The sequence below is a fragment of the Centropristis striata genome, chromosome 19 (genome assembly GCF_030273125.1).
Source record: "Centropristis striata isolate RG_2023a ecotype Rhode Island chromosome 19, C.striata_1.0, whole genome shotgun sequence".
In the NCBI taxonomy this organism is placed as follows: domain Eukaryota; kingdom Metazoa; phylum Chordata; class Actinopteri; order Perciformes; family Serranidae; genus Centropristis; species Centropristis striata.
Genome location: NC_081535.1, coordinates 26,048,232 through 26,059,878, shown reverse-complemented (window position 1 = coordinate 26,059,878; position 11,647 = coordinate 26,048,232). Strand labels below are relative to the sequence as shown.

Below are 11,647 nucleotides of genomic sequence, written 5' to 3'. Positions count from 1 at the left end.
GAATACTTGGAATATTCAATCATAAAATACGTTGATATCAAAAGATAGAGCACAGAAACACACAGTAAGCATTAAATAACATGGGGAATGAATGAGGGTAATTTTTGACTGATGTTGTGCATTAGAAGGGGGGTCAATATGTTGTGCATCAAAGGGTTAAACTGGAAATCAACAGTGCTAATATCCTTTTACCGTAATATTAGAAAAAGTTGCACCGTATTTATTACGGTAAAGTTGTCTGACGGTTTTTACCGTAAAAACAATTTTTTTTAATTTTTTTTTTTTACAGTGCATACTGTGGAAATTCAACGTAATGCACGAGTGACAGATTTGCTGCTGTTTCTGATGTTTCTGGTTTGTTTGTGTGATCTCCTCTCAGACTAAAGGATGTTGTCCAAAAAGGGGGAGAAGAGGACGTTCAGCAACGGGAATCTGAGAGACCAATGGGAGAAGAAAGCTCAGAGCATCGCGGAGCAGAACAAACAGGAGGCCGAATTTAGGAAGAAAAGCTCCTTCAAAGAGTGAGAATATGTGATGTTAATAAAAGTTTTTGTATTACTTTACTATGGAAACCCTGAGAGGCATATCATATCACATTATTATTATAATAATTATTATTATCATTATTTATATAGATTTATTGCACATTATTTTTCACAGACTGATCTAAATTTTTCTGTGTTCATGAATAAGAACGGATGGGGAAAAAAGTTTTTTCATCAGTGAAAACAAGTGAAAACGGTTTTGTGGGTTTTTTTAATTATAAATTATTGTTATCTTTTTTGTAAAGTGAAAGAGTTTGAAATGAAGAGCTGTTAAGCTCTGTGGTTGTTGTAATACTCATTTTAGAAGTTCACCTGGCGACACTGTGCAACACTACTCATGGAATCTTGATAATGATTTTAGGTATTATCAAGAAAACCATGGAAAATGTCTAGATATCAGCTCTTAGATTTAACTCTTATCAGCTATTATTGTTGTTATCATTATATTTGTCCAAACAAATGGACCTTTAGTTGTACCAGGCATTAAAATGAACAAGAAATTGAAGATAAAATTGGTCTAATATATGCAAAATAAAATATGCTGCATATATATATATATATACTTATTTTTATATGTATGTATGTATATATATATATATATATATATATGTATATATATATATGTATGTATACACACACGCGCATACACATACAAGTAGAACTAATACTACTACTACTACATACAACTCAATGCTACGTTTCTCCTTGTCCTCTCTTACAACTTTTTTTTTTCTTTTTTTGCATCTGCAGATCTGCCTCAAAGTGGAATTATCACTGGTCACTTGTTGCTGATAGTGAATACAAGAAGCTCACCAGCGGTGCAAATAATGAGGAAAATAACAAATCCAAAATCAAATTCAAAGTTGTCCCTCCTCCTCCCAAACCCAAACATGAGCCTGCTCCTCCTCCGCCTCCTCCCAAGAGACCCGAAACGCCCAAACTTCCCAAGCAAAAACGTAAAGTTGTCGTGGATGCGTTCAGTATTCTCTGGAAAGACTCCTGGATGAGCCTGAAACCTCCAAAGTATCTTTTCCTGAAGGACAAAGAGACGAAAAGCAGAGTCCCAGGATTCACAACCATAGAGCTGACTGACAACACCAAGTACAAACCAAAGGGCTGTGAACCAGAAGCTGAATGGGCGTCTCCTGCAGAAAAATGGAGTCACTCCTGGAAACAGGTACTGAGACACAAACTGCCTAAACCTAAACCATTGGTCAGTTTTCTTATGAGTTATGGACCATGTGTTTTGGATAGGTATCACTGGTTCAGACCTTTAAATATATTGACAGAATAGTTCACCTTCATGCAAGATTTACATGATTTATTATTTTCAGCTAATACCTACAGTACAGGCCAAAAGTTTGGACACACCCATCTCATTCAATGCGTTTTTCTTTATTTTCATGACTATTTACATTGTAGATTCTCACTGAAGGCATCAAAACTATGAATAAACACATATGGAATTATGTACTTAACAAAAAAAGTATGAAATAACTGAAAACATGTCTTGTATTTTGATTCCTCAAAGTAGCCACCCTTTGCTTACTAGAATATAAGACATGTTTTCAGTTATTTCACACTTTTTTGTTAAGTACATAATTCCACATGTGTTCATTAATAGTTTTGATGAATTTACAATGTCAATAGTCATGAAAATAAAGGAAAAACATTGAATGAGAAGGTGTGTCCAAACTTTTGGCCTGTACTGTATATTAATGTGTTGTGTAATGTTACAGTTACATATCCAATAAACTTTGTAATGTCCTCAAAAATGCGTAGTGAATTTAAGAAGAAGAAGAAGAAGATTACTTTATTAATCCCACAATGGGGAAATTCAACCTCTGCATTTAACCCATCCTTTTTACACACAAGTGAACACACCATGTAGGGAGCAGTGGGCAGCACATTACTGCGCCCGAGGAGCTGTGCAGGGGGGTTAGGTGCCTTGCTCAAGGGCACTTCAGTCTGTCAGTCCTGGGATTCAAACCGGCGACTCTCCAGTTACAAGCCCTATTCCTAACCTGTTGAGACTGTTGTAATGGATCAGGTCCGATGGGAGAGACTACAGGATGGAGCTTGCTTCTTGCAGCAACTCGAACAATGCAACTCGATCTTAATTTTAGCTTTAGGTCTAAAGCTGCAAACTCTTGCTGCTACTGCTAATGGTGTAGCTGTGTATATTTCTTTTACCCCTTTTCGACCAACGCAAACCTAGTTATTTTGCTGGGCTGGTACTGGTTTGAGTTGGTTCAACTTGGGAACCGTCTAAGAAGCTGTTTACTTCTCCACCGGCTCGAGAGCCACGTATTACGTCACTGTGTACGTCTGGAAACGTCTCCGTTCTCCATGACTACAATAACAATAACAGCAGACTACATCGTCTCTCTACAAATGTAGCTCCTGGCTTTGTGAACCTAAACTGACATCAAAATACGACATTTACAACACATTTGTTCTGCTCATCTAGAATCCTATGGACGGAGATTACCTTGTTATTAACACTGAACGTAAGATGTTAATGTTAGACCAAGGTTATTATAGTAAACGAAAACTAACGAAATAACGAAAACTCGAATTCAAAAAACATTTTTGTTAACTGAAATAAAAATAAAAACGAGAGTTTAGAAAAAAAAAAGGTTAACTAACTGAAACTGTATTTTGTGGTTACAAAACTAACTAAAATTATAGTGGAAATGTCCTTAGTTTTCGTCTTTGTCAACTTTTTTCATATGTAAACCTTTTTGGTTGATATGAAATATGTTTCATCTAGCTGCTTTCATGACTTAATAAACTTATTGGGGCTGAGACAAAGGCAGACAAAGGAAATAAAGGCAACATTTATTGTGACTTTTTTGAATCTGGCACCCAACAAAAACCCCATTACAAAAAAAACTAACACTAAAACTAATAAAAACTAAACTAAAACTAAGCATTTTCCAAAAAATAAAAACGAATTAAAACTAGCAAACTCACTCTAGAAACGAATTAAAACGAACTGAATTTGAAAACAAAAAATCACAACGAAACTAAAACTAATGAAAAATCCAAAACTATTATAACCTTGTGTGAGACTTGCCAGATTTGCCTCTGATCTGGGAGCTGCTACCAGTGAGTGAAATATCTGGGCTGAAGTTGTGTAATGTGAACTACATATCTGGCCGTATTGGTGGAGTTGTAACTTTAACGTTGCTCTTTAAATTCAATTGCAACAAGCCACTCTTTAGCATCCATATCTGTACTCTAAAAACGTAGTTATTGTGATATTCCATCATACAAATCCATCTACATCACACAGACACAAAAAAAAAATCAAACAAAATGAATCTTAAACTTAATTAAATTTTTTCCAGTGGGCATGCACTATAGATGTGATGCTACACCTAGATGCATACAATAGTACTGATATACAGTGTAGAATTGGGGCATAGATCTTGAGTTAGATTACCTATCATCTTTATGTTTATGTTGATGTCTGAGTGATTGAAAGAGCTGTCAATCTTGTTGTACAGTTTATAGAATCCATCTCAAGCTGATTCATCATAACCTCCCCTGATCACAAGAGAGCAGAGAACTGTTCAACAGGTGCAGAGTGGCCAGTTAACACTCAGTGAACCTTCTTTTGTGTCCAGGTGAAGAGTCCTACCCCGTTGGAGTGCTCTGAGGAGAAACATTTCAAGTGGGAGATTTTGTTCGAAAAAAAACTAGCTAGCCCACCGGAGATAGAAATAGTGTCTGTTCCTGTCTGGGCCCGTACATGGAAGTTCATAAACTTTCGCTTTAGACAGGAGAAAAAGGAATGGGATTGTATCTGGCCTGATTACCAACACAGCGTCAGCAAGGTTGACCAAATTCGACAACTAGAGATGCAGGTAAGGATCAAAACCATCACAATTACTGTTTTCTTTTTGTCTTTTGCTTGAATTGAGTCATAGAAACCAGGATATGGGCTGAAATATGTGCCACCAGAAACTGAATTTGAATTATTTATATTTGAATTTGAATTGCTTAACTTGAATAATTGCATTAAAAAACTGAATTTGAATCACGTAATTTGAATTTGTATGGTTCAGTTTGAATCATTGCATTGAAAAACTGAAATTGAATTGTAATTTGAAATTTAATTTATTAGTTTGTAACTGAACATTCAGGTAGTTGAGGCAGAGCAATCGAGCACAGAAGACATAGGTGCTGATTGGCCAAAGAGGCGCTCTGTGTATCTGTGCTCGATTGCTCTGCCTCAACTACCAGGATGTTCATCACAGGAAATTGAAATTGAATTTTGAGAACTGAATTTGGAATGTGAGAACTAAATGTTCGGTTACAAACTAATAAATTAAATTTCAAATTACAATTCAATTTCAGTTTTTCAATGCAATGATTCAAATGAACAATACAAATTCAAATTATGTGATTCAAATTCAGTTTTAATGCAATTATTCAAGTTAAGCAATTCAAATTCAAATATAAATAATTCACATTCAGTTTTTGGTGGCACATATTTCAGCCCATACAGGATCCCTATTAAAATACATGTTGTATTTCTCAATCAGGATGAGCTCTGGTACTGGGAGGATTCATGGAAACTTTCTGGGGCAGAATTTGAATCGATAGACGACACAGATGATGAGACACCTCCTGCAAGCTTCTCTGAAACCACAGTGATGACGAGGGTAAAGGAGGTGTACCTGCCCGGCTGGAGCGACTCCTGGCTGCTCGCTGCAGCTCCTCTGAGGGAAGCAGAAGAACGAAGCAAGACCTGGAGCTCCTGCTGGGGATACAGGCAGCAGATCAGGTGGGTTGGTGCTGAGTGTCTGCTACATAATGTTAACTCTATGGAGTCTTGGGCTATTTTGTCCATTTTTGAATCCTTTTCATGTCTTTGTAAGCCATTTTGTGTCTTTTTTGGTCATTTGTGTCTTTTTTGTGTCTTTTTTAGTTATTTTGTGTCTTTTTTTGTCATTTTGTGTCTTCTGTGTGTATTTTTTTTGGTTATTCTGTCTTCTCATTTTGTGTCCTTTTTTGGTCATTTTCTGTCTTTTTTGGTCATTTTGTGTTTTTTTAAGTCTTTTTGTGTCTTTTTTTGGTCTGCTTTGTCTTTACGTCTGGGTGTGATGAAGAAGCCATGCTTTGGTGCTTTTGGAGACTCCAGAGGGTTAAGCATCTATCAGGAATTAACCTCTTTATGTAAACCTGATGGCAGAACAGCATGTGTGAATTAGCCTGTTAATGTAAAGGTTGCAGCAGTACAAGGTCAAACATATTTTATTGAGTTTTGTTTGTTTTTCATTAAACAACTCACAATGAACACAACTACCAATAACAGCCATAAAATCTCTTCCCTCCTGCTCATAACCAACAGTCCTCTCGGAGGAAAATAAATAATTGTATCAGTAAAAAAATAAAAAATAAAAAAAATAAAAAAAAAATAATAATAATAATAGTATACAAAATTAAAAAATGCTTAATAAATTAAGTCATAATGATAAAATAAAATTTAAAAAGTCTTGTATTTTTATGTTGTTCATAAAAGTGAGGAAATGCGTCCATATCTTATAAATATCCTGAATTTTCCCTCTTACTATGTAGGTCAACTGTTCTAAAGCCAGACTGCAAGACAAACATGTTGAGAGAGATTTACATTATTATAAATGATGGGGTTCAGGTTTGTTAACTGGAAGCCCAAGAGTAAACACAACCAGAGAAAAAAGTCTGGTCTCATTGCAGGCTTTATTCAGGTCACAGGTAAAGTTATGCAACCCTGGACTCAGACTGAAATCGCTCTCACAGGATCCCAGTCATAATGAGCCCCGATTTTTACTATAATTCACAATTTAATCCTCTAGAGAAGTGAACTCTATTGGCCAGTTACCAATGACACGGACAGGCCAACAGCTGTCCAAGTCTCGTTAGAAGGTTGTCATAAGGGCGGTTTCCACAACCGGATAATACCCGGATTGAGGTGGGTCTCACTCACCGAAACGTCCCTAATTTGAATACGAGCAGTCCGGAGCGGACTTTTGTCGGGACTTTTTTAGTCCCTCTAGAAAAGCAGGGCCTTTTTTCTCCCCTGAAAACAGCCTGGTTACTGATTGGCTACATCGCTAAGCAGGATGTGACGTAGTACTCAACGCCACAACAACACACGCCATTTGTAAAAGCCTGCGAAGCAGTGTTGCTAACTTAGCGACTTTGTTGCTAAATTTAGCAACTTTTCAGACTCCCTTAGCGACTATTTTGCAAGAAAGCGACTGGAGACAAATCAGGCAACTCCTTCTTACTCTTCTTAACGAGCTGGCCTCCGACCCGCAGTTAGCTACAGTTAGCTCTGTAGCAGTACAGTGTGTATGTGCTGCTGCTGCAAGAGGTGTTCACTTAGTGATCTCTGTTTGTTTACAACAAGCACCAGATACTCTGTGCACAGTTAGTGATGCCGTTAATTAACAATCACTATGTTCATGATCAGCGGAGACTCTGTGCATAATTAGCCATGCTGCTTTCAGCTGCTGACATTGTGCACAGTTAGCAACGGTGAAAACCATACGTCCCCTCCAGAGTCTCTAAATCCCTCTGGGGGCTAACTTGTAGTGGAGACATTACACTTTTGAAAGGGTGCGGCCTGAGACTCTCCCGGTGGACACTTTTCCCCCTAAAGGAAACACGGCTATACACAATGTGTGTGTGTGTGTGTGTGTGTGTGTGTTGTTCTTACAGGCGCGTATATGAGCTACAAAGCCTAAACATGATAACATACTGTGAGAGCACCGTCTCTGGTCTGTCTGTGAGAGAAAGACGAGAGCTACAGTGAAGGAAAACACATCTGCCTTCTTATAATTATTCACATATAATATAACACCTTGTTCGATGATTGTGATACACAATGTGTGTGTGTGTGTGTGTGTGTGTGTGTGTGTGTGTTATCTTACAGGCAAGTATCTATGAGTAACAAAGCCTAAACAGCTTGTAGTCACATCTTGCTTCTGTGGGAACATAAACTGTGCTCTCTCAGACTTGTGGGCCAAACACATGGGCTATCTGCGCTATGGGCCTCATTATAATAACCTTATTATAACAATATCAATGCTCGAATGACAATAAACTGCAGGCCTATTTTATGAAACTATTTTTACCATGAAATGTATGTACAATGTATGCACACTATGTGCAGTATGTTGCAGTGTGTTCCTGAAATACACCATGGAAAGTTCAACCTTTATCACACATAGAGACTCACAGCAGCCTCTGTGTTGCCTCTCGTGATCCTAAAGCTTGTGTGTCTAATGTTACACTATTTACATAGTCATCTGTGATAGGACAGTTATTTTCCATTGTTCACATCAAAGTCATTCATTTCCACACACTGTTTTCAAGTCCTGGTGGCTCATTAACATGAAATCACGTTGAATGGGGGAGCCGTTAACTGCAACAATTGACCTTTCCCACGTTTGTTAGAAGCTGAGCTGTTCAGTACTTCAAACAGCACTTTGTTTCTGTATCATGTTGAAGTAAAAACTGATAGGACAGGTTGTCTGCAGGTAGTTGCAGTGGAAACTTTAAGTTGAAATTTTAACCCCTTATCATTCTGCCCCCTTTTATTGAGAATTGGTGGTTGTGGGAAGTAGATTTTTAGGGGGAGATAGCAGGTCAACAAGAAATACCACATGGAAGTGGTGTACATCATCTGAAAGCTGTAACCAGAAAATAATTTGAATGACTTATTGTTGTTGTTCAACGCATATGCTCCTGAATTAGGCCATTTTCTTCATATCAAGAATGGGTAAAAATGGTCAAAAACCCACCCAGTATATCACACCAATACACCAGTAGCCCATGCTTTGATTTGATTACAAGAGCTTAAGGCATTTTGGAGAAACCCCCTTTTTGTTAACATTCCTAGGAAAGCTACACATCCTCCGAAAGCTCTCGATCTGTAGTTTGTGGTTGTAAAGATCCATGAGGCTGTGATTATCCTAGAGGTCACAGCAGCTCATTTTATACAGTGAATATGATTGGGCCCATTGAATCCACAAAATTTTGTTTCCAGTGATATCTATATGGTAGTATGCACTGTTTAGTGACACCAGTATGCAGAAATGTTAAAATTCAGTGGTCATTTTTTGTATTTCTTCCTATGGAACACACTAAATCCGCAGTTTAGAGCACAAAAACTGAGCTTTTGAAAAACCCCAGACAAGGAGAAGACTTTTTGAAACTCCATTTACAGTGTAAGGAGTGCTGGTTCTCATCTTGCTGAATTGGGAGGCGTACATGGCATACAACATGCTTATTTCTAGATTTAACAATCTTAATTTAAGAAATCTTGTCAAGTGAAATTATCTGTCCATGCAGCAAGATCATTTCCCTCAGATTTAGTGTTTTTATCTTGTTTTTAGACACGCCTTTTTTGCAGTGTGTAACAGGGAATTTGTCAGCAGTCAGAATAATAATATATCACTCTGACTATATCCACAGGTGGTGCCATGCTTCGCTGCAGTCCCATCACCGACACAGCACCATGTTGACTCAGAGACGTAAAAACATCAACCTGCTCCTCACAGCACAGCTGGACCAGGAGATCACTGACAGCACAGAGTGGGAGGAGGGCTGGAGGGTCCCTAAAGGATGGATCGAACCAGTGGAGGAAGAACTGGAGGAGACGCAGGAGGAGGTAGAAGAGGACGAGGGGATGGTTGGCACAGAGGAGGAGGAGGAGGAGGAGGAGGAAGAAGAGGAGGAGGAGAAGGAGGAGGTGGAGGAGGATGAAGGAGTGGACAATGAGGAGGATGTAGAAGCAGATGAGGAGGACAAAGAAGATGTTTGTGAAAATGAGGAGGACAAAGAAGAAGAACAAGAGGAGTCAGAAATAGATGTTCACAAGGAGACAGAAGACAAAGACAAGAAGGCCGATGAAGAAGACGAGGAGGAGGATGAGGGAGTAGATGAGAAGGACAAAGGTGTTTGTGAAAATGAGGAGGACAAAGAAGAAGAAGAACAGGAGGAGTGGGATATTGATGTTCACATGGAGAAGGAAGACAAGAAGGCGGATGAAGAAGATGAGGAGGATGAGGATGAAGGAGTAGATGAGAAGGAGTTGGAAGAAGATGATGATCGAGTCACCAGTGAAGAGATGGAATTTATTACTGCTCCATCCTCAGTTACCTCTTTGTCCAATGAAGAGTTTAAAGTATGGGGCGAGGAAGAGGAGGAGGAGGAGGAGGAAGAGGAGGAAGAGGAGGAGGAGGAGGAGGAGGAGGAAGAGGAAGAGGATAAAGATGTGAAGAAGGAAAAGGAACATGAAGTAGAAGACAAAGAGGAGGAGGAGGACAAAGACATATGTGAGAGGAAAGAGGAGGAAGATGCTGAGAAGGAAAATGACAATCAAGTGCTGATGGAGGATGCAGAGGAGGAGGAGGAGGAGGAGGAAGAGGAGGAGCAGAAAAACATCAAACAAAACAGAGAGGAGGATGAAGATGGAGAGGATAAGGACAATGAATCAGATGAGGAGAAGGAAGAAGTAGAGGAGGAAGAAGAGGACACAAAAGCAAAGGAAAAAGAAAAGACAGATCGAGTAGACACGGAGGAGGAGGAGGAGGAGGAGGAAAAAGACAAGACAGACCAAGTAAATAAGGAGGAGGAAAAGACAGACGAAGAGGACGAAAATGAAGTAGAGGAGGAGGAGGAAAAAGATGTAGTCAAGGAGGATAAAGACAGTGAAGCAGAAGAGGAAGAAGATGAGGACATTGATGAAGAAGTAGAAGAGAAGGATGAAAAGGAAGAGTTAGATGGAGAATGGAAAGATAAAGAGGAGGAAAACGAGATAGAAGAGGAGGAGGAGGATGAAGAGGACAAAAAGAAAGAAGCAGACGAAGACGAGGACACAGAAGTGGACAAAAAAGAAATGGACGAAGAAGTGGAGGAGGAGGAGGAGGAAGAAGTTGAGGAGGAAGAGGAGGAGGAGGAAGAAGCTGATGAGGAGGAGGATAAAGAAGACACTGAAGAAGTAGAGGAGGACAGCCAAAAGGACGTAGACGAGAAAGAAGAGGACAAAGTCAAGAAACGAAAAAACAAATGTAAACCGGACGTCCCGCTCCATCTGCAGTTCCATAAGCTGAACGCCTCCTTCTCCTCCTGGAAGCACTCGTGGATGGTGGCCAAGGCTCACAGAGTGGGAGATGAATTTGAAGAAGAAGAGGAGGAGGATTTGGAGGAGCTGCAGGCTTGGAAAGAGTCGTGGAGGATTTGTCGCTGGAAGAAGCTGGACGAGGGTGAGGTGGTGTGTTTCTCCACCGAGCACCGCAGTCAGAGATACATGGGACTGATGCACCAAGAGGACGCCATGCCCAAGGCAGAGTGGACTCTCAGCTGGAAGATGACCAAGGATGCAGACACTGAAGAAGAAGAAGAAGAAGAAGAAGAAGAAGAAGAGGATGAGGACGAGGAGGAAGAGGATCGTTGAAAGATTAAAGCTCAAAGACTATGATTTGTGAAACGCCTTTAAACTTCTTTAAATGTTGGAGCCAATAGAAGTCAGAAGTGTTGGATAAAACTATTGAATGTGTCAAAAAACGTCCGTAGAACCAAAAGCTGCTATTGACAAGTTTTCATGTCTCACACTCGGCAGGCGGTTCCTGACTTTAATCCAGAGTTTTGATCGTATAAAGGCAAATTCTTGTACATTTACCTGTATTAAGGAAGGTCATCATTGCAAATTACATATTGAAAGTAATTGATTACTTTACGACAGATGGTGTGTTCACAACAAACACCAAGCACATTATTTGCACAGTGCGATAACATACATGGTCAATGCAAAGACGTCCACTGGACAATGCCGATCATATGAATCCGATAATTTGCTCGTTTTCAACAAAATTGTGTGATGCTATCTTGTGGAAGCCTTTCAGTAACGTTCTTCTGCATGTAGTCATTGAAATGCAGTTCTTGCAGGAGGTGAGGAGATGTTTAACAACAAAAATCCACTGGGCCCGTCCGCGGCACGTTCCGTGAGATTTGCGTATTTGGTCCGTCCTCCACACGGTGTCACCCACCGGGAGCGTTTAAAAAGCAGCGCGACTTGCGTGCACCACAGTGTTTACCTTTTG

General features: G+C 39.5%; 1 protein-coding gene across 1 annotated transcript; it reads left to right on the top strand.

The window, feature by feature from the left end:
* The first annotated feature begins 387 nt into the window (after positions 1-387).
* On the top strand, positions 388-11,196 carry LOC131992184 (golgin subfamily A member 6-like protein 24). Its single transcript, XM_059357669.1, has 8 exons — positions 388-521; positions 1,296-1,722; positions 4,178-4,417; positions 5,099-5,340; positions 9,018-9,294; positions 9,742-9,843; positions 10,132-10,926; positions 11,167-11,196. Exons 1-8 carry the CDS (start codon positions 388-390, stop codon positions 11,194-11,196), a joined length of 2,247 nt encoding a protein of 748 aa, XP_059213652.1.
* Positions 11,197-11,647: the final 451 nt, after the last annotated feature.